The sequence below is a fragment of the Motacilla alba genome, chromosome 4A (assembly GCF_015832195.1).
Source record: "Motacilla alba alba isolate MOTALB_02 chromosome 4A, Motacilla_alba_V1.0_pri, whole genome shotgun sequence".
Classification (NCBI taxonomy): Eukaryota; Metazoa; Chordata; class Aves; order Passeriformes; family Motacillidae; genus Motacilla; species Motacilla alba.
The window spans coordinates 18,349,704-18,377,583 of NC_052045.1; the positions used below are offsets into that span (position 1 = coordinate 18,349,704).

Sequence of the window (27,880 nt, forward strand, 5' to 3'; positions counted from 1 at the left end):
ACAGCATGTTAAAACTGTAAAAAGAAGCTCTATATTATCTGGACTATGTATTTACTTTGTTGTCTTGATGTTCAATACAAGAACAATTACGTAGCAGCCCACAGATCCTATTATTTGCAAAGCAACCTCTCCAGAATTCAAGCCATGATCCAAAATACATTATGGTGTTGTGTCATCAGGTCAGACTCAACCTGGGTTAAAACAACCCAACCAAAAGCACTTTTCAGTGCTGAGTTGCAGCTCTAAATAAGCCCACTTCCTTTCTTTTATTTTCTATTTTCTTTTTTGTTTTTTAGATTTTCTTTTTCCACTAAGCAAGTTCTCAGGCATCACCTTCTATATTAAAAAAGGCTATTTTTTTCCCCCCTAAACCAGTGTCAACACTTCAGTTTGCCATAGAGAGACCATATCAAGAATTGCCAACACCAGCACGAAAAAAACCAGATCTGGTACACAATGAAGGGCTCGACAAGAAGGTCTCAAAGACAAGAGTTCTTTGCAACTCTCTGTTTATTAAAAATATATGTCTCCTTGGAAGAAACACTGTTAACCAACTACTGTTGTCATGATCAGTTCGACACTGTCAGCTATGCCATGGAGTACATCATCTTTTTCTCCACGTGACTCGATAGAGGGAGACAGGCTATTAGGAAAAAACAGAAAAAAGAAAAAAAGAAAAAAGAAAAAAAAAAGTAGGAATATGTGACTAGCACCTTAAGGACTTTTGTTTCACTTACTCCACTTCTTCAGGGACCGACATTTATAGCAGCTGGAGCAGGACCAGCGGGGCAGGGGCTGGGTGCCCGACAAGAATCCATTGCCAAAGTTCTGTGTGCTCCTTTAGGGTCGGTCCCACCGACAGCGGAATCCTTCTGCCCTCCACTGTGCTCACAGCTGTGGAGCCCTGTCCTGGCCCCACAAGCTGCTCAGTCCCTGCAGGGGCAAAGGAGGCTCCTCCCCAGGCAGCACAGGGACAGTGTCACAGCAGCTCTGGCTCACGCTGGCAGCCCTGGCCTGTGTGCCAGGCACTGACTGACACACTGAGAGCCATCACCTTGGGGACAGGGACCACAGCTTGTCCCTGCCAAACAGAGGCAGGAGGAGACTTACCTGGGTGTGCTTGGACAGCGACCTCCTGTGCTGTGGGTGTGGCACTGCGCGAGGAACAGCATTCACCAGCTCTCGCTAAGGTGGGAGCACTCGGACCTGAACTCTGAGTACCCAGCACACACTCCTCAAAGGCCACGTGAGTGTCCCCAGCTCCACACAAGGGTCTGGAGCACAGAAGCCAAAGTGTCCTCAAAGACAGACATGTCTCAGCTTAGGGCGAAGTGTCTTGGTGCCTCTCCTGAAAAACGCCATTGCCCAGCAGATGGGGCAGCTCTGCAGCCCCTGCCCCTCAGCCTGCGAGCTGGGGCACCACTTCAGGGCTTTGGGGTGGCTTAGGGGAGGCAGCAGAACCCAGATCCAGCCACAGATTCACACAGAGATGTCAGAGACAGAGCCAGGTAAAGTGGCCATGCAGCCACCTCTGCTGGAAGGAGGGCCCCTCCCAGGAGAGCCAGCCCTGGCACCTGCACACAGCAGGGCCGGGAACTCGGCACGGAGCAGGGAAGAGAGAAGGGTTTGAATTCTGTTACTGATCTGGAAAATGTGAGTGTCCATCCAAGGCACAGCTGGGGGCTTTTCCTGCCAGTGGCTAATGCAGAAGGGAATGCCAGTGTGCTGCCACAAGCCAGAATGGGTCATTCCACCTGCACCCACAGGTACAGAGCCAGTCCAACATCCCAGGTTTTTCACAGCAACACAGGACAGTGAGTACATTTGTTTCATGTGGCCAGTAAAGTATTTCTTAACTAAACACCACAGATCTAGATTCTATTTACAATAGAGCCAGCTTAAAAAATAAGTTAAAAAACCAGATTTTATACCCATTCAGTTCATCATTGACAAGAGAAAAATTGAATAATAATAATAATAATAATAATAATAATAATAATAATAATGATAAAAAAGCCAACACAACAACACAATATGGTTTTGGTTTAAAATCAGCTTAAAAAAATAGAACCAAAAGGAAACCTCTCATGCAAACACATAAGGTGGTGTGTAAAACAATGTGCAATTCAATATGTAGCATCATCCATTCTCTTGCTCCGCAGCCTCCTGCTCAGTCTCTGTCTCCCTGCCTCACGCAGGCCAGCTGCTGCTCCTTGCTCTGGTCCCTTCCTGCACAGGCAGTAGCAGTCTCTGGCCTGTCTCAGACCCAGGGTGGCTGCAGGGAACTGGCCCGGACGGGAGAAGTTTCCAAAGCACCCGGTACCGTTTTGAGCTCTTCCTGCCCAAGTGGACTCCCTACGCCGAGTGGTTGGGACAGAGGAACTGAAAGAACCTTGCAATAATACAACACCTTCCCAGAGAGGTCCCTCAGACTTCCTAGTCCACATACATATATATATATATAATATATATATAATATCTCTCCTCTATATTATATATAAATTACATATACAGATAAATAAAATGCTTTCTGCTGCCCATCTGTCGCACTGTTCAGAGCTGCTAGACGGTCACACTTGGAAAAATGCCCCTGGAGCTCTGATACCAGCTCATGTATTCAGAGTCCATTGTTTCACTTGTTTCACTTACATTAGTCCTTAGCCGCCTCCTCCCATCTTGATTCTTTGTTTAGTTAATAATAATAATAATAATAATAATATAATAATAATAAAAAAACAACCTTGAATGGGTTCTCATCTGTCTCTACTGGAGCAGTGGGAAGGTCCATGCAGGAATGGTGGGAACAGTCACGTGATGAATGATATGAGTTCATCCCAACAAAAGAAACAGGACTAGAAAACTCAATTTTGCGACGATCTAAAAAAGGGAGCAGGAATAGTTTTCATATCCCTCCCCCTCGGGGCAGAGGGCTTGGATGGGTGGGACTTCAGAGATCTTCTGCTCACAGGGAAGCAGGTGAGAGACATCTTCAGAGTTTCTCTGGGGATGGGACCCAGATGTAGTGCCCGGACTGGTCCTCAATGATCTGTTTGATTTTGCTGTAAATTTCTTCAAGAGAGTCTCCTTGTACGATGGCTGGAATAGGAGAGAACAAGCAAGACCCTGAGCCCCAGGCAGCACTGCCTGGAGTTACGGAGAGCCCTCCTGCTGCCCCAAAGGGCCGGAGGGCGCAGCCTGCAGGGACTGAAGCAGGTGGTGTCAGAGGAGCTGCCCTGGGCCCAGTGACACAGAGGGTTAAAGCAGCACCTCGGTGGGGATTAGCCAGTGCTGATCCCAGCTGGCAGAGCTCCTGGCTGTGTGCAGGGCTGGCTAGGCTCTCCACACCAGGCTGCTAATCCGCTTTGCACGCTGTGTCAGGCACCGGGGCTGGCAGCGCCACGGCAGCGCTGACCAGAGCCAGGGAAGGCAGGGCTGGGGCAGCTCATGGGGTGCACCAAGCACCCACCCCAAGGTGCCAGCTTCATCCCTTCCCTCTGGTTTTCCTTCTGGCCGGCTGCTGAGGGCCCCTCCTGCTTGCCTCTTGTGCTGCAGGGTGGGAACACAGAGCTCTCAGGCTGGGAAAGGGTCCCAGCAGCAATCCCTGCCCTGTCCTGCCCTCCGCTGTGCTGCTTACATCACAGCAAGATGCTCAAGAAGGGCCAAAGCTTTCAGGCCAAAGCCTGCCTTTGTAAGCCAGCCGGACCATCCTCCAGCATCTCTGCTCCCTCATTCTAAGTTGCTGGCACAGAACCTGTGGCAGTGACCATCTCTCTGCCCATTACCCTGTTCTTTCAACACATTTCAGCCAACAGCATTCCTTTTTCACAGGTCAACATCAAACTTGCCCTCCAAGTGCACAATGGTATGTTGAGGGCCAGCAAAACTGTGGCATGTCTTCCTGGAAAAACAGCCAGCAGCTCTGAAGCGCAGGACAAGAGGTCTGGGGAAAGCTCACCATGTTTGTACCCCAGTATTTACCCAGCTGAAATAAATTTTTGGAAAACATCCTACTTGGGTTTTTCCAAGTGGCTGTTAGGTGGGTAATGCACAATTTGGCAACATTATCATTCTTCAACTTCAGAAGAAACAGCTATTGCACTGGAAAAAGGATGGAAGACCAGTTCCTCTGCCTCTTCACCTGCCTGTGATTTTCCAGAATTCATCATGTTACAAACATCAGTTCCTTAATGCACAGGATGCCTGTGTCATGAGCAGTTCATCTCAGCAGGCACAAAGTGTCAGCAACCCCTGACTGGCTCTTGAGCAAAGACTACTTAGGAAGCAAGCCAAACTTCCAGTCTTTTTGGGCAGATGTTTTGTAATAACTCAGGACTGTCTCCACCATTTAGGTCACTAATTTTTTATCTTTCCTCTTTAGAAACGTCTCTTTTCTCTTTTTGAAAAAGCTCCCCTTTTCTCCCAAGCAGGGAGTTTACTTCCTGTAGACTTGTAGCAAGCACTCTGAAACCCTGTGCTTCCCCTGCTCGGGGATTTTAAGATTTTTATTATTGTTGAAGTTGGTGATAAGCTTTCACAAACTCAGAAAATCCTGCCTGACAACTTGTCTCCTCCTCTGTGACTGGTTTACTCCTATCCACTGATCTTGGAGCAGTCCCCTTGCAGAGCCCTCCTGGCAAAATGCCATTTCTTTTTTGCTTTGATGAAGCTGGACATTTTCCCATGACCCTGTAGCAGGACAGTGCTGGTAGAGAGGTCACAGCTGCTGGATGGAAAAATGAAGTAAATCAGATAAAAGCTTGCTCAGGACACTCACCTGTAAAATATTCTCCAAACTCTTGCTCAAGTTTCATGGCTTTGTCAAAGACCTTGTTGGCCTGTTCATATGTCTGTCTCCGGTTCATCTCCCTGCCACAAACAAAAATTAAGAAACTTTTTAGCTCTTTTTCTTAGCAATGAACAGAAGCAAAAATAGCCCACAGAGCCAGGGTGCCTGGGAATCCTCTGCTCACAGGAATGGAGGCTGTGCAGGACCCAGCTCCCAAAGGCAGCCCCCTTCCCCACAGACTCCAGGCTGCCTTGGCACTTCATCTCAACTTCCACCAGTTCTTCCCACTACCCCACCCCCCCTGCACCACAGCATGGAAGGGAATTCAAACTCAGACAATCCCTTAAACTTGTGAGACCACTGCAGAAGTCTCCCTGCTCGCCTAGGGTTTCTCATCTTCGTAAAACATAGAAATAAGCAATATGACCCCTTCTGACTTGAGAAGGGCTTTTCCCAGGCCCCTAGGTGCCAGCAGAATTTCTTCTGATCTCAGGGTCAGTCTCAAGCTGTTGACTCTCCTCACAGATAATACTCTCTGCTGCTGCTGCTCAGAAGAGTTGCTTGCTCAGCTCTCACATTCTTTCCAGCCTGCTCTACCCAGGGCCAGGAGCAGCAGGACAAGCAGCTGGAGAGGCACAGAACACGGTGCTGCACTTACATGAGGGCTTCAATGGATTTTGGTTTGATGAAAATGGCAATGGGATAAAGTTGTGCTTGTCGCAACCTCTTGATAGCATTGCCAGACACATCCAGGATGCAGTGCTTCCCCTGGAAAGGAGACAAGCAGGATCAGACCTACCCACACAGTCTACTCTGTGTGGGAAACAGCTTGCTCATACAGATGTGCTTGGAAAGGGAGGAGCCACAGAAATGAACCCCGCTCCTGAGACACAAGCCAGCTTCCAATGGCCTCGCATTCCTGCTTGCTCAGGGCAGGACAGCAACAATGCAAAAAGGGGCTGAGCCTTTGTCTGGACATGTGAAACTATAAGCCCTGGGCAGCTCTAGGACTCCTCCAGAGGAAAGCTGTTGCTTTGAGGGCACCCAGGTATCTCCATCCTGTGAGCTCCTGAGCACAAAGGTGGGCCACCATGCCAGGCTTTTGGGTGGAGTTTGGATGACAGAGGTACCAGGCTGAGGTAAAGTAACACAGCTGAGAAAAGCAGCCACATGGCTTGGCAGGACTCTGGAGGGAGGTGAGGATCCTGATGTGCTTGCTTAATGTGGTTACAGCCCTTGATTAACACCATGGGGAAAGGAGGGGAGCTGCTGAATGCGTGTGGGTTCAGGCTGTATGCATCCCAGTCCCAGGAATGGCAGGTGACACTCACCCGCTCTGCCACCGCTCGCACAGACTGGATGCTGGTCCCATAGAGATTGTCATTGAACTGCCCAGCCTCTATGAACTTGTTGTCCTGGATGTCTTTCTCCATCTGCTCCCGGGATACCACAAAGTGGTAGTCCTGACCATCCACCTCGTTCTCGCGCCGAGGCCTGGTGGTGTCTGGAGGAGAGTGGGAACCAAGAGTGAGCCCAGAGTGACACCACAAACCAGGAGGGACAAGACCCACCCGTGCTCCCAGCGCCCTCTCCAAGCCACAGGCAAGATCCTGCAAGGAGCAGAGCCACCCCTCTCCTCTCCCTCCAGAAAGGACACCGAGCTGGGACTTACGGGGCACGCAGGAACCAAACTTGTGTGGGAATTCCGAGATGAGGTCATCGTTAATTCGGTCCTTTGTCGGGCCCAGGATGATCACTGGCCTCGCATAGTGAACTGCAAACAAGAGCCACAACCTGAGCCCCATCTGTGCTGCAGGCAGCTGACCCTACTGCCACTTTTGGCCTCGACCTGCCCTCTCCCTGCTGGCAGCGGGTGCTCTTGCTCAAATGGGCACCCAAAGGTGCCTCCTCCGTGCGAGTTTATCTCCTCCTGGTCACGGTCAACATGTCCTTCCCATCTGACCCAAACCATCTGCGTGGCCCCAGGGAAGGTTCTGCAGGTCTCCAGGGTCGTGGATCAGCAAAGCTGCTCCTTTGCTTGGGCAGGAGCCAGGCAACCAGGACAGCTGGGCGAGGATGCCATGGAGCTGGGGGAGTGATGGGAGCCTAAGAGTCAGATCCAGCTCCTGGCAAGGACAGACCACTGAGGCTGGGACTATTCAACCTGTAAAAGGGCCTGCAGGGTTTGAGCACCAAGCAGGGTTAAAGGATGCGGGCTGTGGCTGGTGAGGGTTGCTCTGGAGCAGGGACCTGGTCTGAGGCAGGAAGGGATAATCCCGTCCTCAGCCAAGGACTAAAGCCCAGCTCAGTTTTAGCTCTGGATCTCTCCCTTGGTCTTGCAGACACAAATCTTTTCTGTTGATTAAAACTGGGCAGTGGAGGCCAGGGAAAGCCTGGTGCACACCTGGCTCCTCTGCTGCACGCAACACACGGGACTTCTCTTGCATCCACCCAGTGCCCTGCTGCTGTGGCAGGAGGGGACGGCACACCAGACCCCCTGGCTGTGCTGGGGACACAGGTGGCCCCACTGCGGTGGGCAAGGGGCACTTCAGCTCAGGACTTACTTTCTTGCCGCGTCACTGGCTCATACGACAGGATGGTGTCCTCTTGTCCTTCTGCAACAGAGCCAGGGGGAGGTAGGTGAGCACTTGCTGCAGCTCTTCAGCCCCTCTGCAGCTCTGAGGAGCTGGCTCCTGCCCCTTCAGCCTCCCACAGCTCTGGGGACACTCCAGGCTGTCCCCATCACTCCACCCACAGATGTGAAGCATGACGGGCATGCAGTTATGCGCCCTTGAGCCATTTTAATTATTCATGTCCCAGCTCTGGGTCAAGCCTCCTCTTTCCCTCCCCCACTGCTGCGGGCTCCCAGCCCATTGGGATGTTGTGTCCTCCCTGCAGGTATTTAGAGGACCTTCTGGGGACAAAGGGAGTATCTATTGCAGCTGGATCCCATACTCTTGTAGCAGCTTGGGCTCCAGGAGCCATCTATGCTACAGGCTCGGCCTCTGGCCATTGCTTCCTGTAGCAGGCACTGAGGATGAGGGATCACCATGGACTGGGAACCCACCACCCTGCCCTGGAGCAGAGCCGTGCAGCCAGGAGAGAGCAGTGAAGCAGGCAGGCTCATTCCTACTCCCCGCCCCTGCTCTCCCTGGCTCTGAGGAGGGAGCTGGCCGCAGCATCTGTGTCACCAGCAGGAAGGACCAGCCTCCGAACAGAACCGCCACTGGGACAAGACAAGATGGACGTGCCCAGACATGCACACTCACACAGGGACACACACACACACGGACACGGGGCGGGAGAGCAGGTGCACACACACTTACTGGAACTGCTCTCGCTGTCACTGGTGTTTGATGTCACGCCCTCTGCAAAGCAACCAGAGAGATCCCCTTCAGAAGGAGCCTGGGCAGGAGGCACGGGGGCACCCGGCTGTCACCCAGCACTACTGACCGAGGGCAGGACAGCGCTGGCCTCCCGAAAAACCTGCAGCCCAGCACCCACTGGGACGAGTCTGTGCCACATGGGCAAGGGCGGCATCTTTCACCCTTGGCTGGGAACCCGGGGACATGCAGGGGGATGCTTCCAGGAGAAGACAGAGAGGCCAGGAGGGCCTGCCTGGCAGATGGGAAGGCTTCCCAGGCCGAGGGAAAGTGGAGTGCACGGGGAGGAGAATGCTGGCAGGGGAGCAGGTGCAGCATGCACACGGCGGGCAGGGGAGGGCATGGCTGTGCTGGCACAGGGATGGGGGAGCCTACCTCTGGGCATGGGGCTGGGACGCACAGAGACAAGACAGTGACAGAATGGGACAGAGTTTGGGGCTTTGCTTGCTCAGGCTGATCCTAGTGCTGCGATCACCCCACAGAGGCTTGCTGGCCGCTGCCTGCCCCAGTCAGGCTCTGCACTGGCCGGGGGTGCGGAGCTTGGCAGGGAACTCATGCCCCAGCTGAGAAGCCCGTGGGACTCCAATCATTATTCTGCAGTTCTGCATATGTGGTAACCCAGAGAAACGTGGGAACACCTCAAAATGTTGTCATCCACCCCGTTCAGAGCAGGCCCACCTCGGCCACTTCCCACCCACACTGGAAGTGGCTCCGAGTGCTAAAGCACCGACCAATCCAGCCAGGAGCAGGAAGAAGAGGATGAGGAGGCGCAGCAGGCACTTAGGGCATGGCCATCACCCCCACGCAAGCTCCCCCATCCCGTCCCACTTGCAGCAGTGGCACCTCAAGCCCCGCAGCAGCCTCCACCACACGCGGTCCCGGCAGTGGAGCAGCACCCGGGCTCCTCCTGCCCTGAGCCAGGGAAGCACAGCTGCCCCGGCCAGAGCCCAGCCAGCCACGCCCCAGGCACCGCCAGCCACAGAGAGGGAACAATGTGCGTTGGAATTCAACTTACTCAGGTTCTTTGCTCCATAATAATCGTCACTTAACCCAGGGAAGTCCTGATTTCACAGACAGCAAGAAGGGGGAGAGGGGGAGAGAAGACAGTGCAGGAAAGGGGAGTCAGAGGGATGGGGGAGACAGAGCCAGACCAGCATTAGTGACAGGAGTGCAGAACGGCCCAGAGCTGCAACTGCAAGTGAGGTTAAATATCTTCAGAGCTGACACCATCAGCCCGCTGCCAACATCTTGCCTTGTCTAGCTGGACCCCCTCCACCCCCCAAGCTCACCCTCTCTGCCAAAGAGCCCTCGGGAGGCACCCTGGGCCTGGGGAGGGCAGGGCAGCCACAGCAGCATCGGCTGGCAGCAAGCAGTTGCAGCCCTGAGCTGCTGGCACAGGGGCTGAAGTGTTTCTCCTCGTGGAGTGTAGTGGCAGGGCACGGTGGCTCCGTGCCTCCCCAGCAGAGCCTGGCCACTCTGGGGCCAGGCACAGCACACAGTCCCATAACACGTGGCAGGAGGACACATTTTTCCCCGGCTGTGTGTGTCAGCTGCCCCACACCACAATGCTTGCACAGGCTGTGGAAATGTGAGGCAGAGTCCCCCCACTGCAAGCTGGGATGGACAGGGGCAGAGCACAGGGAGGGAGCTGTGTGTCTGTGACACAGGCAGGTAGAGAGTGGCCTGCCCCATCCCCACGCTGTGTCATCTCACTGCAGGGCAGCCAAACGCGAGCCCCAGGTTCAGCACGGATCTCACTGGATCCCAGCCATGTGCAGGCACTACTAGAGACAGGCAGACACACAGACAACCTTCAGCACGGGCCAGAGGCTTGTGCTGTCTGCTAAAATCACTGGAAGCTGGCACCAGGCTCTCATGGGCAGCACAGGGATGCAGGAAGCCCTTGGAGCAGCCCAGCAGCAACTCCTGCCTCCGTATGACACCCAAGACAGCCCCAGAGGGCAGGAGATGTGCTTGCTGTGCTGGCACTGGGGCACAGACACAGCTCTGCCTTGTCCACCACCCCTTTCCAGAGGTGTGGGCACTGCCAGCCTGGATGCTTGCCCAAGGAGTGGATGCAGCTCAGCACTCAGAGGAGGGATTGGGTTTGGTGAGCAGTTCCAGTGCTGCCCACATCAGAATTTGTGGCATCAAGATAAATGCCTCGCCTTTACTGGGAATCCCAGGGTGGTGAGAGCTGTGGACCCCCAACACCTGTAGCCAACTACCAAAGATGTGCCTCGGTCGTGGGTGGGCAGCAGGGTCATGGCTTGCCCGTGTCCACAGGGCTTAACCCTGGAAGGATTCCCGCTGGGAAGGGCTCTCCAGCGGGAATGTGAAGCTGTAAGTCGCTTCTAGGGAAGATGGAGCTGGGACTTCCCCAGGCGCTGAGCCCTGGCAGGGACAGGAGAAGCTCTGCAGGAGGCAGCCAGCCCCTCACTTGGAGGGAAGCAGGCAGAGGGAGGGAGCAGAGCCTGCAGCAAAGGGTGGAGAGCAGGGGGGCAGAGCAGGGAGTTGGGTGGGTGTAAAGTTGGATGAAAAGATGAAGACACTGAACATGAGAGAAAGGAAGAGAGTGCCAGACTGCAGCTATTGCTTTCATTTCAAGCTCCAGTTTCTCCCTAGCTGCTGGCACGACTGTGGAGCACAGACCTGAATACAGGCAGGTGCCAGGACCCCTGGCTATGGAAACGTGCTGAATCTCTTCCCTCGGGGCAGGGAACCTGAGGGGTGCAGGCTTGCCCTCTCTGGCCAGCTGCTACTTACGTTCCTGTCCGCTGCTCTCCTGGGCCAGGTTCTCTTTGCTCTTGTAAAATGGGAACTTTCGAGAGAGGCGAAAACTCTTTTTACGTTTCGTTTTGATCGACTGAAGAACATGGAGATGGAAGGAGGACAGAAAAAACAATGGTGTTTAACACACGTGGGGAAAATTAAAATGAAGAGACAATGCGGAGCTGTGTCAGGGCAGTCACCCTCAAATGAAATCATGGAGATTACATGAGAACTGTAATGCAGGAAAAAAAATTAAGCATGGAGAAAAACATGTGGTAGGGATGCTGGGAAGCTGATGGGGCAGTCAGTAGCTCTGAAGGGGTAGCCAGGCTGTTCTTCCTTGCTTGTTGGCCTGTTAGGCACTGCTTGTGAGGTGTGAGGGCAGCTACCTTCACCAGCTGCCTGCAGGCAGCTCCAAGCCATGAGCTCTGCCACCCCATCACTCCAAACATGGGTCCTTCTCAGTGCTTTCACACCATCCTGGGCTCCTCTGCTCAATCACTGCATATTCACAGAGGGTTTGTGCCAAGCAGATGTGGGCCTGGGGCAGGTCCAGTCACACAGCTCTTTGCCTTGGGATTGTTTGAGGTGCCTCATGAGGAGCTTCTGCTGCTGGGACTCGTCCTGCCCTCAGTTACCAGTTCCAGGTGCCCCGCTGAGCCCCAGATCAGCACTTACCCTGTTGGACTCAATCATGCCAGTCCTGGCGTGGAACTTCACTGTTTTCAACCGTGCTCTCTCCTTCTTTTCCACCCTGACAGGAGAGAAAGAGTTGCTAGTCACATCCATGTGCCCTCCACGCTGCCCATGTGGCTCCTCAGGCAGCTAAAGGCACCCTCGGGTGGTGGCCCCATCGGCAAATGGAAGCTCCTTCCAAGGGAGGGTCAGATGTGGATCTGTCTGCCCAGGGTCTGGCCCAGGCCAGCGTCGGCAGCAGCAGGAGAGGAGCCAAGCCAGCCTTCCCAACAGGGATGGAGGACAGACTCAAGGCTGGCTTTGCGGACCTGAAGGCAGCAGCAGCCAGCTCCTCTGCTCTTTGTGACTTCCCACCTCACAGTGGGACCTGGCTACAGAGCTGGGCAGACTGACAGAGGACACAAGGAGCGGCCCTTGCTGCTGTGACTCTGCTTTCACACGGAGACCCAGACTGGCTAACACCAACTCCCCATCCCCACAGGGACCACAGAGGGGGCTGACCACTCCCCTCCTCACCTGGAGTCTCACCCAGCTTTAGAGAACTCCTGCCTAGGGAGACCTGCACACAGCCCCATCTTGCAACCAAGCTGCCCTGCATGCTGCACAGGGGCAGGTGGACTGGGACCACAAGGAGATCCCAGCCTGAGCAGGGCCCCGGCGGCTGCAGGGCTTGCAGAGTTTGGGGAAATCTTGGGGTCACCAAGTGTGACAGCTCCTGCTGATGGACACTCACCTCTTCTTGCTGGGGATGACCCCGATCTGCTCGCTCTCGCCATGGGGTGTGACGAGCCTGGCCTGCCACCACTCGTCATCGGAGGCGTTGATGACGTGCAGGATATCCCCGTAGGAGAAGCTGAGCCCCTGGCTGGGCAAGCAGCTGTCCCGGGTCCGGTCATAGTCAAACAGGGCTCTGAGGAGGAGCAGAGAGCAGCAATGCCTTCTCTGAGCATGGCCAGGCAGCGAGGGCAGCAGCAGTGCCAACCTCCTGGGGCACTGCCAGCTTGGCACTTTATAAAATTTAACCCAAACCCTGGCAAGGTGAGCAGTGCTGCCAGCCACCTGCACATCCCTCGGCTGGCAGGCTCAGCACAAGCCCCGAGGAGTGCAATGCAGGAACAACAGTGACTGAGACTGGACTGAGAGAACTCACTGCTGACCTCAGCCGCAGGATGCACACGAGCCACACTGAAAGTGTCTGTGGTTAGTGAGCAGGCCAGGCCCACAGCAGCAGCCTGAGAAAGGGCTAACAGTCCCTCCGTGGCTATGGGGCCAGGGAATGGGATGGGGAACATCAGACCCCACTGCTGGTGGGTGGTTGCATAGGCAGAGACCACCAGACCACCAAGGCATTGAGCACAGCCTTTATTTATGTACAGAGCCTGTGAAGGAGGAATACATCTCAGAGTACATACATCTGCTTCCACAACGGATCCTTTTCATACCCCCAAACACCTCCCCTGACGACAATTTATTTAGTTTAAAATCATCTTAAAAATTAAACTAACCAGCTATAGAAAAGATTTTGTTTTTTTACTAGAGGAGCACTAATACTTTCCCTGAACACGTACATCACACACAGCACTGCAGCCTGTACCCATAAGCTGCTCTCAGAGGCTTCACCTGCAACTCATTCTACTAATGTCAGATCACACGAACTGTGTCTGCTTTGATGCAGACAACTTGCAAAAAGACAAAGAAAGGAATGAGTCACTAAAAGTACTGGCAGCAAAACCTCTTTATTTGCTCCTGGGACACTGGCCCCACTGGCCCCCAGCCCAGCATGAGCCCAGGCACTGCAAACACTGGTTTGCTGCTGGTTTAATCCTGGCCCTAATAAACCTTCTGCAAGCAGGAGAGATATCCTCTGTTCTGCTCATTATCCCCTTCCACTGTGGGGACTCCAAAGCGGTCTAAAAGCACACTGCAAGTGGAAGGGCTTTGGGATTATGTGGCATGTCCCTGGGGAGCAGCAGAGCTTGGAGGGCATTTCTGCCAGGGGAGTGCAGGGCTATGAAACTTTCAGGGCACTCGGGACTGGGTCTTGAATGGGAAGAAGAAGGGCTGACCCAATGTGTCCTATGCATCCAGATAGATTCAGCCACCAGATCTGTTCTCCTTGCCCAGCTGGCTCAGGGCTGGGGCAGCTCCTGTGCCTGTTCCCTCTGCAGGGCAGCAAGGCTGGAGCTGGCAGCAGAGCACCAGAGGGTGCTTTGGCCAGAGGTAATCAAGCCTTGCAGGCAGCTCCAGGCCAAAAGATAAGGCTGCATGTGGCTGACAGGCCGCTGTGAGGTCAGTGCCGCCGGCCAAGGCCCTGGGGAACTGGTCAGGCCGGTTCCCAAAGGCAGGCAGGCTGTGAGGAGCCCTGCCCGCCGCACAGGGCCCATGCTCCTCCGCCACTGGCGCCCCAGGACAGGCACAGCGAGATCTCTGCAGGGGCAGGGCACCTGCAGAGCCAGCACAGGAGGCACTGGCCACCAGCACGGTGCTCCGGGAGGCCGGCCCCTGGCTGCGCTGGCGTGCAGGACCCACCGCGGCTCGGTGCCCCTCCGGGGTGCAGGGGCAGACGGCAGCTCCCAGCACGCACAGCCAGGAGAGCAGATGGCTCGGCTGGAGGGCAGGGAAGCAGTGCCAAGGACTCCCGTGGCTTCCTCCTGGTGCCCAGGCACAATGCCTGCCTGACCTCCATCCCCACCCAGCACGGCCCCGGCGCTGGCAGACTTTGCCCTGCGGCAGTGCGGGAAGGCGACAGGCAGAACGCGAACCTGCCTCGCCCCTGCCTTTGCTGCGTGAAACTCCAGCACCCCCAAATCAGCTCCTGCAGGCACTGGGGTGCCCAGCTCCAGCCCTTCCACAGCACACAAGATGCAATGCAGCCACACAGGGCTGACTCAAGCAGCTGGGTAGCAAGTCCTGTAATTGATGTCCTGTCCACAGCGCAGCAGCTCAGCTGGTTTCGGGAAAACCCTGCTTGAAACTACCCCGCCCAGAAGGGCTGGGGCAGCCTGGGCACCCGGCAGCTCTTCAAGCACGTCTGCAGGGCGTGTGTCGAGCAGTGTTGTGATGGGCCACACTGCGGAAAAGCTCTCCCTGGGATCACCCCCTCAGCAAGGCACAGCCCAGCTCCCAGCTCCACCTGGGTATATGTGAGGGGACACAGTGCTGTGGAGGCCTCCAAAGCCCCATGGGAGGGATGCACCAAGAATTAAGAAATGCTATGAGTAGCATGCAGGCAACAGGGAGCTCTCTGTTTCACAGGAATGCTTTGATACATGAGCACCTCTCCAGGCAGAGAACAGGCTCAACTCAAGCTGGACCCAGCCTAAACCCTCCTCCACACATGAAGGTGTCCACAGGACAGCAGGGGAGTGAGGGCAGGACTATCAAGATGATGTTTATTCAACACTGCACCCAGCTTGTCGCACACCCCCAGGAAGCCCTGAGATGCTAAATCAAGCAAGATGCCTGTAGAGACTTGTGGGAAGGTGTGAACTGCAGGAACCCAGAGCTGCAGCTCTCCCCTCCTGCCATACCAGGCTTGCAACATATCCACCATGCCTGAAGTCTCTCTGCATGGAGCAGCCATGCAGTGGGAGATGCAGGCTGAGGCTCATGCAGCCTTGGCCCTTGCCATCCTTCTCACAGGGAAGGAGAAGAAGCATCCCTTGCTCCTGCCAGCCTCACCTGCAACAGGCTGTGCAGGGTTAGGATTTACAGGATTATTTTAATTACCAAGTTAAAATTACTCATTAGCGCTCATCCCACTGGCGCTGTGGCAGGAGGCAGGCAGGGGTTGTCCCGTCCACACAGGACTGGCAGCAGTTTGAGCTGCATGGCTGTTTAACCCCTGCCTGCCTGTCCTGCACCTGGCTCCAGACCAAAAGTGCTTTGAGGGCTCAGAGCAATAATCCTCCTAAGAGCTCATCTCCCATCCAGCCAGATCCTGCCACAGGAATGGCAGGACGAGACAAGGAGAAGCCTGTTAGCTGGTTCCAGGAGAGTGCCCTGAAGGCTGCAACGAGCTGCCAGGGGCAGAAGCAGGGCTGAATGCCCACCATTTCCCTGTTTTCCTCCATGTGTTGGGCTGGCCAGCAGCCACCCAGGCTCTGTAGAGACCACTGCTTTCCAAACTGGAGCAGTCCTTGGGAGAGGCACGCGAGCACCCAGCCTTGACGGGCCAGTGCACAAGCCCCACTCTCCCTGCTGCACCCTCCAGGCTTTGTGATGCATCCACGGCACTCTCCCCCCTGGCCCCCGACACGCCGACCTCCGAGGTACTGCAGAGCCCAGGCTGAGCTGTGACCAGCCCCGGCAGCCCCGCGGGGATGTGCCCGTCCTTGCAGCAGCAGGCGGGGCCTTACCGGACATAGAGCGATCTCTTCTCGCTGGTGCGGAGTGAGCCGGAGCCGGAGCTCATGCTGCTGTTCATCATCTGCTCCCGCAGGTCGTGGATCTTGGACTCGAAGCGACTGTACTCTGCGGGGACAGGGCTGGTCAGTGCAGGCACAGTGACCCAGGGCTGGTCCCCACAAGGCATCTTGCCCACCAGCCTGCCTGTCCCTGCGCACAAAGCTGAAGAGGTGACAGAACTCTGCAGGAGTCCAGGCGGGGCATCTGGAGCAGGCAGGGTTCCAGCTGCTCCCAACCCCACCACAACTTCCCACACAGCAGCTCGGGCGACGGCTGCTGTGACCTCCACTGCTGCTGAGCTGCAGCTCCTTGAGGGAATGGCTGGGCAGGACTTGGCAAGCTGCTGACCTACAGAGCAGCTGTAGACAGTTCAAAACATGGAGAGAGAGCAAGAGCCCCTCCAGGAGACCACTGCCCACCAGCTGAAGCAGTGAGAAACAGCCACAGCCTTTGGGGCAGTCCCCAGCTACCGCCCTGCTGGCAGCAAAGACCTCCTCAGCAGGAATGGGGAAAGGGAGGCAAAACACAAAGTCCCCGCCCTTGGAAGAGGAGCAGGGGGGAGGAATTCACCTTTTGCTTCTACATCCCAGTGGCAGAGCTGTGCAGGAAGAGCTGGGGAACCCTCCAGAAGACACCAGAACCTTCCTGCCAGGCAGCTGGGCAGGAGCAGCCGCCACCCCAGCACCCGGCGCTGCAGCAGCCCGACCTTCAGCCGAGTGTAAAGGTCGGGCTGACACGCAGAGGGTGGAGGCACCAGGCCTCCCTACCGAGGGCTGAATGAGGAAAGTGCAACTGTGGCTCCGGGAAAGCTGCTGGCACTGCCACAGCCCACACTGCCAGACCTTGCCCCACATCCTTGATTTTGCTCCTCGGGCACATCCTGCAGTTACAGGTGAGAGAGGAGCAGGCTCACCTGTGCTGTAAGACTTGCCTAGAAATTCTTGTCCACGACCCAGTGGTTTAGATGTGGCTTGGGTTTTAATTCTGAGGAGAGGAGCATGGCAGCTCAGCTGTCGAGGCAAGTGCTCACTGCAGAGCAGAGCCACAGCTGTGCTGGGCCTCTGGAGCCACGTCACATGGGGAGAGCAGCAACACTGCTCAGAAATGCTCTGTGGGCTTTGTTTGGGAGCCAGCCCCTCTCCCATGGACTGTCAGTGCAGACAAAAGCAGGGCTGGGGTTAAGAGATGATGCAGCTGAAGCTCGGCATTTCCTGACTCTCCAGCCCTACAGCCTGGGTATCCCCCTGCTACACCCAGTTACCAAAGATACAGTTTTACTTAAGGATTGGAGGAAAAAAAAAAGGCAATACACACAGAAACTGCCAAGTGGCACACAGAAACTCCATGCGAAACCCCATCTCCTGCCATGTAACACCCATGGAACACCAGGCAGGGTCAGTTGCTTATTGTGGAGACTATGTGAACCCCTGGCTGCCCCATGCCAAGGGTACCCACTGCCTCACCCGCCTTCCTGCTGGCAGAGCGAAACACAGATGCAGCAAGGCATGGGCAATGCTTATTTTACAAGAAAACTGAATTCTGCCACCAAAGCAGCACCAGGGTTTTACTGTGCTCTCGGCAGAGGGAAGTGAGCTTCATCCCACTCCACATCTCTTGACCCACACAGCTCATTCTGCCCTGCAATACCCATAAAAGCCCTTGAATCCCATAGGAGGATCTGCCAGAAGTGGGTACAGCTTCTTTTTAAACCTCTTTGGTACAGAAGGGCTGTTTCCCCCAGAAAGCACCACTACAACCCTTGTCCCCAGCCAGGTCATGGCAAACCCTGCTGGGGGCACAGATTCCCTGCACACCCCACACTGAGGGGACCGCTGCTCCTGCTGCACAGACTCGCTCCTCCCACAACACTCTTCTCCACAAGAAGTGTGGAGGATGCACTGCCTGGGATTGGACAGAAAACACAGGGCAAAAGGAGACTTCTCCACCCCAGCATCAGGGTGGGGGTGTTGGAAGGGCAACTTGTGGGTGCCACTGCCCTGCCAGAAATGGTGTATGTATCCCCCTGCAAGCAGCCCAAAGTTCTCAAACGCCTCCATTTCGGCCAGGGCGTTCCACAGAATGGGACTTTCCTAGTTTTGCTGGACTGGTCACACTGCTTGGAGGGGTGGGCAAAGCCCACTAACATGACAAGAAGCACAAACCAGGCTGGCTGTGGCAAACTGAAGGAGACAGGGGCTGCTCTGGCTTTAACCCCCAGAGAGCAAACACAGTCCCGCTCTAGGAAGGGTCTGCAAGGAGCCACCAACCCACATTTGCTCCAGCTGTGGGAGGGCAGAGAGTGGAGGAGCAGGGGAGGCAAGGTTACCCCAGGACTGAGCACAGGGTACTGCCAGGTGCCATGGGCACCCTTTAAGCTGCACACTGGAACACTCTGAGACAATTACCAGCAGATCACCCCCAGCAAGGAGTGCTCTTGCCTTTCCTCCCTAACTTAGGGCCACCTCGGCTCTGCACCTTGACTCTGGAAGACCTCCTGTGCAGCTGAAACCCTCCCAGGAAGCTAGCCCAGGGAGCAGCAGGGAGGTGAGCCAGGGCTGATCCCCACAGTGTTCAACACGTTCAGGACATGCTTATCAAGACTGCAAAGTATGTAACAGGTGAGCTGGCACCTCTCGCTGCGAGTGCCATGGCACTGTGTGCCAGGATGTTTGCTCTTCTCACTCAGCAGCTCGATAAAAACACCACTGCACCCTCCCACTGCTTTTCCCTTTCCAGGGTGTGGGTGTTCCTAGAGCTAGGTCAGATTCTGTCCCCTGGGGTGAGCTCCATGCTGAGTGGAATGCCTGAGTGTGCACATGCTACAGACCACTATCAACAGGCAGGGGTCACCTGCTTGCTCCAAGGATCCCAGAAGCAGCACACGTGTGTGACACACCTGCAAACGCCCAGCAGAGCCAACAAAGCCCTGGGTCTGCATCTGGGCACCAGGAGACAGCACAAAGGAAAGCTGCTGGCAGACAGGGCAGCTACATTGGAAAGCAACTCCTGAGTACACATAAAGCCCTGTATCCAAACACTTCTGCCCAGGCCAGGCCATCAGCAGAGCCCAGCAATGCCCAGTCACAGGCTTCAGCCCAGCCACTTGCAAAAACTACTGACAGCTTCAGCCCAGCATTTTAGCATCCTGACCCCAGAGACCTTCCCTCTGCACAGACACCTCCCTCCACAGGCTGAGGAAAGCAGAAGGAAGCACAGCCACAGGGAAAGCTCAGAAGCTTTTAGAACTCATTGCACAGCCTTGGAACTCCCCTTTGAACAGTCTGACTCAGAGAAAGGTAATAATGTGACTTTTTGTATTTTCAGGTGAGGAATTCAAAGCTTTGTTGCATGGGGTGTGAGGAAGGGGAATTGCTAAATCCAAGTGCTAGTGATAGCAGCAGGCAATGGTCAGGGGGAGAAATGCTCAGAGGGAACAGACCTCACAGCTCCGAGGAACCATCACTCCCCCTCCCCAACAGCAGGCAGCAGTGGTCAAAGGGGCTGGTGCTCGGAAGAAAGGCAGGACAGCAGCTCCTCTTTCTAACCTTTCTTTGTTTGGTCTTTGCTTCTTTTCCCTCCTAGTGTCTGGCAGGACAAAACAGGGAGGGCTCCTCATCCCCCGAGACCTGTACAAGCAGCCTCTCTGCTCCCTTGGAGCCCCAGTGAGGTCAGACACAGTGCACACTGTGCTCATCCAGCACCCCAAGGCAAGCCCTGCCCACGCTCAGGTATGAGAGACAGGTGCCATCCTCCACCTCTGCTAGCGGGGAAGAACTTCTCAAATCCCCTTTCCACCAGCATCTCCCCCTTTCGCATCCTACAACCGAGCTCTCCCGCTCTTTCTACGTGACAAACATTTGAGAGCACACGGCCGCTGAGCGGGTCCAGCCTCCCCCACAATGGGGGCTCACACCAGGGAGATCTTTCTCCATGACTCCCGGCCCTTCAAGCCTCTGGAGCACTGAGGGCAACTTCCAAGTCACAACAGCCTGTACTCCAAAGCCACAACGCTGCCTCCTCGGATGGCTGCAGCCCCTCTGCCGGGTGCTGCTGCCCATACGTGCCAGGAACCATCACGACATGGAAAGTCACCAGCTACAACACTCTGACATTTCCGCCTCGGTCTAAGGGGGTTTCAAAACATTTTGTCCAGTTTGACATTTAAGAATCACTCTTGGTTGGTGTCTTTGCCAAATCTCAAGTGACAAAGGGAGCCAGAAATACGAGAACATTAAGCGCTTCCTGGAAAGAAAGAAAAAAAAAAGCCAAAACAAACGAACCCACACCCACAGCAGAGCCCTGAGCAGCACCAATGACTCCGCACCCCAGCGGCCTCTGCCACGGGATGGAGGAAGAGCGGACACCGGGACCAGCGGGACCTCGCCCAGCGATGCCACAGAGGCGGCACGCGGTGAAGGGCATGCCTAGGGGGGACATCGGCCTCCTTGAGAGGACAAGAGCAGCTGGCGGAGAAAGCCGGTGGGGCCCAGGGGAGGCGCGTTTTCCAGCGGACGGGAACGGCCGCATCCCAGCACGTGCACGGTGCGGCCCCGGGCACGGCCGCAGCCCCGGGATCAGCCCGGCCCCGCCGGCCGGCGGGGCACCCTCCCGGCGCTCGCCCTCCCAGCCCACGGGCCACGCTCCAGCGCTACCGCCCAGCGAAGCTTTGTGCGGGCAGCTGCCCGCTCCCTTCCCGCTGCCCCCGGCGGGACCACCAGCCCCGGCCGCTGCGAGGGAAGCGGAACCCAGCGATAACGAAAGGCTGCACCGCAGGTGGGATGCTCGGGGGGGGGAAAAACCCCAACTCAGCAGCGACGTCCCGCCCCTCAGCAGTTCCAGCCCCGCCCGCACCGTGGTCCCCCTCCAGGACCCCAGAGCTCTCCCGGCCACGGGGTTCCTCCCGCAAGGCCCGTGGGACCCCACGGAGCCGGGCCTCGCGGTGACGCCCTCCGGCAAGCAGAGCTCTTCCCCGTCCCCCGAAGACGACCCCGGCCCGTGGAGCCCCCCGCGGCCCCGCTGCCGGGGTGTCCCGGCGGGGCTGGGCGCTCACCTGCAGGCGGGGCGGCCGCGGCCCCGCACCCGCCCGGCCCGCACACAAAGCCGCGCAGGCACGGCCGGCGGGACGGCACGGCCCCGCCCCCTCCGCGCTGGCCAATCGGCAGCCGCCCCGCCCCCGGGCCACGCCCCCGGCGGCGCCTCGCCCGCAGCCCCCCGCCCCGGCCTCCCGGCCGCGCGCCTGCCATGCCCCGCCCTCCTCATCTGCATATCACAACCACCTTATCTGCATAGCCACACCCCTCATCTGCATGTCCCGCTCGGTCCCGGTCCCGGCCCCGGTCCCGGTCCCGACCGCGGCGGCCCGTGGCGGTACCTTCGGGCCGGTACTGCGCGATGATGGTCACCGTCTGCCCCGCCCGCTTCAGCGCCGCCGCCGCCTGCTCGTGGGTGGCGTTGCGAAGGTTCACGCCGTTCACCTGCCGGGACAGAGCGGCTCCGCTGAACCACACTCGCGGGGCACGAACCACGGGGGTCTGCCCTGCGCCTCGGCCCCGCTGCCCCGCCTCTGCGCCGGTACCCGCGGTACCCACACTCTCAGAGCCCCATCACTCCGCCACTGCACCCCCAGTACCACGCCCGGTACCGGCACTTCCAGTACCGGCATCCCCGGTACCTGCCCTCGGCCAGCCCAGGCATCAGGGCTCCCCCACCGCAGGCACCCCGGGGCCGTGCCAACGCACCCGCACCCGGGATGAATCCCACAGAACTGTACTTCGGGTGGCAGGGGACAGGTGCCCACCCGGGGCTGTGGGAGGCCATGAAGGGGCAGTGGGTGCCCCTCCGACTCACCGAAAGGATACGGTCTCCCCTCCGCAGCTCCCCGCTGAGGTCAGCGGGGCCTCCAGCCAGGATGAAGGACACAAAGATCCCCTCGCCATCTTCCCCCCCAACAATGTTGAAGCCCAGGCCAGTGGAGCCTTTGTGCAGGATGATTTTCCGGGGCTCCCTGGAAGGACACACACATAAGGGACAGGGAGACATCAGGGTGAGGAGCAGCAAAGCTGGTGACGGGCTCTTCTGTGCCTAGGGCTTCTGGCACATTGGTGGGGCTGGAGTCGCCTGAGTGCAGCCTGGTGTGACTCAGCCCTCAGCACTGTAGAGACTGATAAACCAGAAGAGGTGGCAGGTGGAGTGACATGAGACTCAGCATGGACAGAGACAGAGCATCCACTGTGAAATGACACACAGAAACACCGAACTGCATGGTGGCATCAGATGCCATGAGCCAGGAGGGTGGAATCAAGCCCCTCCACAGCACGGCAAGTGTGCCTCCAGCCTCATGCACCCCTCCAGTGCCACAGACCCTGCATAGCTCAACAGAAGCCCTAAATTTTTCGATGACTTAATTCTGTCACAGCTCAAATAATAGGCAGGGAAAAGCTGAAAGACAGCCTGGCATCACAAAACTCCTGCATCAGTTTTTGTCTGGGAGAAAAAACCAATGTGATGGGAACAACAGTAGCTCCCAGCTCAAGCTCTGGATTGAAATAAGGAATAAATGATGCCAGACAATTAGCACAGGCCGGTGGTGATTGTAAGCCAACATGATACTAGAGACCATCAGTGCATCTGCTGTGGCTGGATCCTGGGCACTTCCTTGGGTACCACAAGGACCAAAGACCTGACCTGGAGCTCAGCAGCCTGATCAACCACTCACCTGCCAGGTATCAGAGGGAAATCTCTGGGCTGTGTTAGGAGAGATGCTGGAGCCCAGGCATGGCACTGAGTGAGGCACCCTAAAATGCTGGCAGACTTGTGCTGAGAGAACCCTGGGGCACTGGGGTGGGGGGCTGGAACACACCGGACCAGGAGATCAGGAAAACCATGGAGATGCTCAGTCAAAAGATGCTCAACCCCAAGTCCTCAAGATGTTACCAGTGCTTGGCTTAGGGGCAGTTGTGAGCAGGCAGGGAGAGCTGCAGCCATCAGTCCCTCTGCAGCAAAGCTGTGCCTAAAGCTAGAGAGCTCTCTCAGGGGAAGAAACAGGTCAGGTTTCTGGGTTTGCAAACCCTGTCTCCAAGCAGGAGATGAACTTGCTCTGCCCCTTGGGTTTTGCTGCTGCCCAAGCAGTGTGCAGGAAGCACATCCTCAACTCGGTGTAGGGGGAAGCATCCCCAGCACTCATGAGGACCAGACAGTTTGCTGGAAGGCAAAGAGACCCCACAAGAATGAGGGGAGGAAATGAAGTCCCAGACAGGTACATCACAGGTCTCAGTGCTGATGTGCACTCTTGGCTTCCATCCTCCTCACAGGAGGCATGACACAGATCCTCCAGGCACATCCCATGCTGAATGTCAGTGTTAACACTGAGACCTCGGCACAGAGCAGCTGAGGGGATCCTGTGGGGCTGTGCTGGGTCTGGGTTGCTGTGCTGGGTCTGGGTTGCTGTGGTGGAAAACAGATTCTTTGGTTCCCAGCCCTAGGTGCTGCAGGACATGAGGGTCACCAGAGTCACATCCACATCTAAGCAGCACCTGTGCCCTTGGGAGGGGAGAGGCTGGATACTGGACCTCTGCTTTTCCTGAGGAATGGCTGGCAAGAGCCTCATGGGAGACAGCTCCTTTTTCAGGGCCGCTGCTGCCTTTTCCCACACCAGTGAGTTGCATTTGGACCACACTGGTCCCAGTGCACAACCTTGGTGCCAACAGACCTGCAGCGATGGAGCTGTCCTGGGGGGTCAGCAGTGCACAGGAGGCTTTCAGCACTGTCCTGGGAAGCACGAGCCAAGTGCTGAGCCTACTGCAGGCTGTGGATCTGTTGGGTAGCAGGGGGCTGTGTCTGGGCACACGGGCCCAGTGGGGCCAGCCTGTCTGCAGTGGGGCCTTCCACAAGGCAGCACCATCCTCTAGTGGCCACCAGCACGTGCTGCATCAGGGCCACTGCTGAGCTATCGCTGTGCCCCTGTCACTGGAAAGCCACCACAGAACCAGTGCCAAGCCATCGCTGTGCTGCTGTCACTGGAAAGCCACTGCTGAGCCCTGACTGTGCCATTGCCACTGGCTAAGCCTAAGCTGGGTTGCTCTTTCTGCTCTCTAATCCACAAATGGGAATGCTGGCACATGCAAGAAGGGACACCCTGCTGGGACCAGGGTCTCTGGTGTGTTTTCCAAATATTGTGACTCAGTCCCTTCTGTGGTGCACTGCAATGGCAGACAGCACTGCTCCTGCCTGTGGCATCATCCCCCTGTACCCTGACAGCACAGAAGTTGCTACACCTGCTAAGGATGCAGTGCCAGAAACAGGCTCCAGAACTGGCATTGATAGTGCCAAGACCAGTGGGAGAGCTGGGTGAGGGTGGGAGACAGTGCTGCACAGGTCATGGCGTGCAGGGACACCCAGCTGTGGCTGAGCACCAAGAAGTGAGAAAGCCCCGTGACAAAGATGAGTACAGACACTCTCCAGGAGGATGGCAGACCTGACAGCAGATGGCAACTCAGGGTCTCCCACTCCAGCATCCACCACTGACCTGCAGAATGGGAGAATCCTGGACAAAGCCACTGCATCTTCCACTGTAGGCACGCTCCTAAAACCAGCCTGCAACCTTGTTCCAAACAGCAGAGCCTGCCCTAAGCCTAAGTCGAGTGCTGATCCTTATTAATCAGCCTAAGCCCTACAGTCCTGGCCCTGGGGAGAGACATTCAGAGCACTGGCCCCAAGGCTGTGACAAGAAGAGGGTAAGCTGTAAGAATCAGCTAGTAGAGCAGGACTTTCCAGGTCCCTCTCTCTCATCCTCAGCTTGAGGCTTTGGAGAAGTTTTATACCACATTTAGGCTCAGAGCAATGTTTTTTGTTTTTTTTTGTGCTCCTCTTTATTTCCTGGCTTCAGGAAACAAACCTGTTCATGCAACATAAAGGATTCTACTGGGGCAAAGGGGGCTGTGCCAGGGCTGGACAGGAGGCTGTCAGGCCAGGGGCTGGCAGTCATTGGAATTACACCTGAGTGCAGGTGGTTTGGGCTGCCAGTCTCAGAGAGCATGGGAAGGGCCACACTTGTTTGCAAGGCTGTGCTCCCCCTGGCCCTTCACCCCTGTCACAGCTCCACCTGGGGACATCCTGGCAGCCTGTGGCACTGCTGGATGGCACCATCAGGGCAGGGAACACCTTGTATTGCAGGTATTGTGAAATAAGCAAGAGAGCAAAGCTGAAATGCAGTTGTGTAAGGCTTGTGAAAGAATAGGAGAGGGAATGGAGTGGGAGTGAATGCAGCAAGCCAGAGACTGACACAGCAGGGCTGGTGTCACGGGCGTGAGCACAGAGCTCATTGTGGGGACCTCAGGCGTTGCACCACGCACCTCCAAATGGCCTTTCAAGGCTCTGCATTGGCAGTGGGGATGAGGGGATGACATCAAGCCACCACAGAGGGAAAGGGAGGGAATGAGCAGGAGCATGATAGGGATGCTCCTGCCTGGTACTCACCTGGTGAAGTCATCGTCTCCAATCATGTGCCGAGGGATAGGCGAGTACCGGGACGGAGTCACCTGGGGAGGGATGGGATAGGCAGGCTTGCTCTCAACGCTGCCCAGGTAGCCCAGACTGGAGTTATGGCTTATGTGGTTGTCAGCCAAGGCTGAGAAGGCTGCAGGGGAGGAGAAGGTCATCAGGAGCAGAAATCCATACACAATGAGGACACAGAGACCAGCCCAGCCCTGCTCCCCACCCCAGCACGCTGAGGTGCCCCACAGCCCCGCGTGCCCAGCCAGTGGCCCGCGGCCAGCGGCGTACGTACTGCTGGCGTAGTCAGGGGGCGCGTACATGTCGTTGAGGTGGATGTTGCCAGGCTTGGCCACTTTCAGGTACACCATGTCAGAGGTGTTCTTCAGGGCGGCCACCGCCTCCTCGTGCCGCACGTCCTGCAGGTTTGTGTTATTCACCTGCCAGAGGGAAAGGACTGGGTGACACGGCTGAGCAGGAGGGCAGGGACCAGGGCAGCCCGGAGGAGTGGTGTTCCACAGGGGAGGTGCCACAGTGGCTCCAGAGGCATGGGCCCATTACCTTGAGTTTGCCCCTCCTGCCTGCAGCCATTGCTGTGCCTGCCCTCCCACAGCAACATCCCAGCAGGAGCCCCAGGGAAGAGGAGTGAAGCTGCTGGCAGGACGGGCGCTGGGGCTCAGGATCAACACTGCATCACAGTGGGACCTGTTCAGCTTCTCCTCGCAGCTGGCTGTGGCCACGGGGCTTACCGCAAGCAGCCGGTCCCCGATCTGCAGGCGCCCGTCCTTCTGGGCAGCACCTCCCTCGATGATCTTGGTGATGTAGATGCTGTTGTCGCCAGGGATGTGCTGGTTCCCGATGCCCCCTGCAATGCTGAACCCCAGGCCTGAGGGAGAGTGAGAATGCAGGTGAGGGACAGACAGACAGATAGATATACCGAGACCACAGCCCCTGCGTCTCACTGGGCTTCACACCCTGCCCAAACCCAGCAGGCAATGGGCCATCCCAGCCTGGCCACCGTGCACAGTACTGTGGGTCTGCCCCATACCCCATGTCCCACAGCATTCCACGCTGCTCAGCCACCCTGCAGCATCCTGCACTGCAGCAGTGCCACCTTGCATCCCACATCCCCGTGAGGCTGCCCTGCATCTCGTGACATCTCGCACCGAGGGGTCACCCCACCCTGTCCTGGGGGGCAGTGGGGCACCCTGGCCAAGCGAGCAGAGGGTTCACCTTTGGGGCCCTTCATCAGGTTAACCTCCATGATGGTCTCCGGGGGGGGCTGCCGGCGGCGCACCACGAGCCGCACCACAGGGCCTGCTTCCTTCAGGGCCTCCACAGCTTTGCTGTGCACAACCTCGGAGACGTCCACGTCGTTCACCCGCAGCACACAGTCGTTCACCCTGTGGGCACAGGATGGCCCTGAGCATCCCTGGGGAACTACCAGCCCATGCCATCCTCCTCTGGTCACCCTGTGCCACCCTCCTCCAGCCACACACATGAGAGCTGCTCAAGCTGGCCAGATCACGCCTTGCTGGGGTGAAAGAAGGGTCCCTCCCAAAGCAGGGGAGAGTGGAGCTGGTCCCTATAGTGCAACCCTGATGGAGATGGGAGATGAGAAGGAAGGCTGGATCCCTGCCTTGAGCTGTAGCGGGATGGATGGGAGCAGGAGCCTGATACAGGGAGGGGAGGATGGGTCGCTACAGACAGGAGGCTGGTGGCCAACGATGGTGGACAACCCCGTCCTGAGGGGATGTGGCTGTGGGAAAGAGACATATGGAGGCCAAGGACCATATTGGGAAAAGGGGTTAGGCCTAGAGGGTCCATGCAGAGATCCTGGGTGACACCCTGGCCGCTCCCCCAGCCCTGTACTCACCCTAGACGGCCATCCATGGCTGCCGCTCCCCCGGGGATGATCTTGGTGATGAAGATACCCGGGTCATCTGGAATGTGCGGGTTGTCGATGCCTCCCGCTATGCTGAAGCCAAGGCCGGAGTTACCCTGTGGGAAACCAAATGCTGTGTCTTTCCCCCACGGACAACTGCTTGCTGCCAGCCCTCCTTAAACGGCTCCCCCCAGCCGCGGTTCTGCCTGGGGCGCAGGAGCCCTTACAGCAGCTATTCCCCCCCGGGGTGCCCGGCTCAGGGGGCGGAGGGATGCTGGCCGGAGGAGAGGCTGGCGTTCCTCAGCCGAGCGCTCGGCGCAGCAGCGTGGAGCACTGAACAGATGGAGGGAGAGTGGGAGCCGCCGAGGACCTCCCTCACCACCGCGTCTCCACGGAGAGACGAAGGCAGGCGGGGAGCTGGGGGAAGAGGAGGTGGTCCTTGGTGGAGGAAACCTGCCCTTG

General features: G+C 57.0%; 1 protein-coding gene across 14 annotated transcripts in view; it reads right to left on the minus strand.

Moving 5' to 3' along the window:
* Window positions 1-492: 492 nt before the first annotated feature.
* DLG3 (discs large MAGUK scaffold protein 3) overlaps window positions 493-27,880 on the minus strand; it is a 76,734-nt gene continuing 49,346 nt past the window's right edge. For 5 of the 14 annotated variants that reach the window (XM_038164505.1, XM_038164503.1, XM_038164509.1 and 2 more), the window contains 18 exons: window positions 27,410-27,534; window positions 26,767-26,936; window positions 26,283-26,419; window positions 25,829-25,973; window positions 25,519-25,678; window positions 21,892-22,048; window positions 21,416-21,518; window positions 15,996-16,110; window positions 12,371-12,547; window positions 11,620-11,695; window positions 10,936-11,035; window positions 8,113-8,154; window positions 7,351-7,401; window positions 6,459-6,560; window positions 6,118-6,290; window positions 5,445-5,554; window positions 4,775-4,866; window positions 493-3,096 (listed from right to left, as the gene is read on the minus strand). In XM_038164505.1, the coding sequence (XP_038020433.1) occupies window positions 2,990-3,096; window positions 4,775-4,866; window positions 5,445-5,554; window positions 6,118-6,290; window positions 6,459-6,560; window positions 7,351-7,401; window positions 8,113-8,154; window positions 10,936-11,035; window positions 11,620-11,695; window positions 12,371-12,547; window positions 15,996-16,110; window positions 21,416-21,518; window positions 21,892-22,048; window positions 25,519-25,678; window positions 25,829-25,973; window positions 26,283-26,419; window positions 26,767-26,936; window positions 27,410-27,534 (2,142 nt within the window). In that variant the 3' untranslated portion in view covers window positions 493-2,989. Of the gene's footprint in view, window positions 3,097-4,774; window positions 4,867-5,444; window positions 5,555-6,117; window positions 6,291-6,458; window positions 6,561-7,350; window positions 7,402-8,112; window positions 8,155-9,184; window positions 9,231-10,935; window positions 11,036-11,619; window positions 11,696-12,370; window positions 12,548-15,995; window positions 16,111-16,614; window positions 18,325-21,094; window positions 21,157-21,415; window positions 21,519-21,891; window positions 22,049-25,518; window positions 25,679-25,828; window positions 25,974-26,282; window positions 26,420-26,766; window positions 26,937-27,409; window positions 27,535-27,880 lie in introns of those variants that run through there. The other 9 variants (XM_038164507.1, XM_038164513.1, XM_038164514.1 and 6 more) reach the window with 6 other exon arrangements.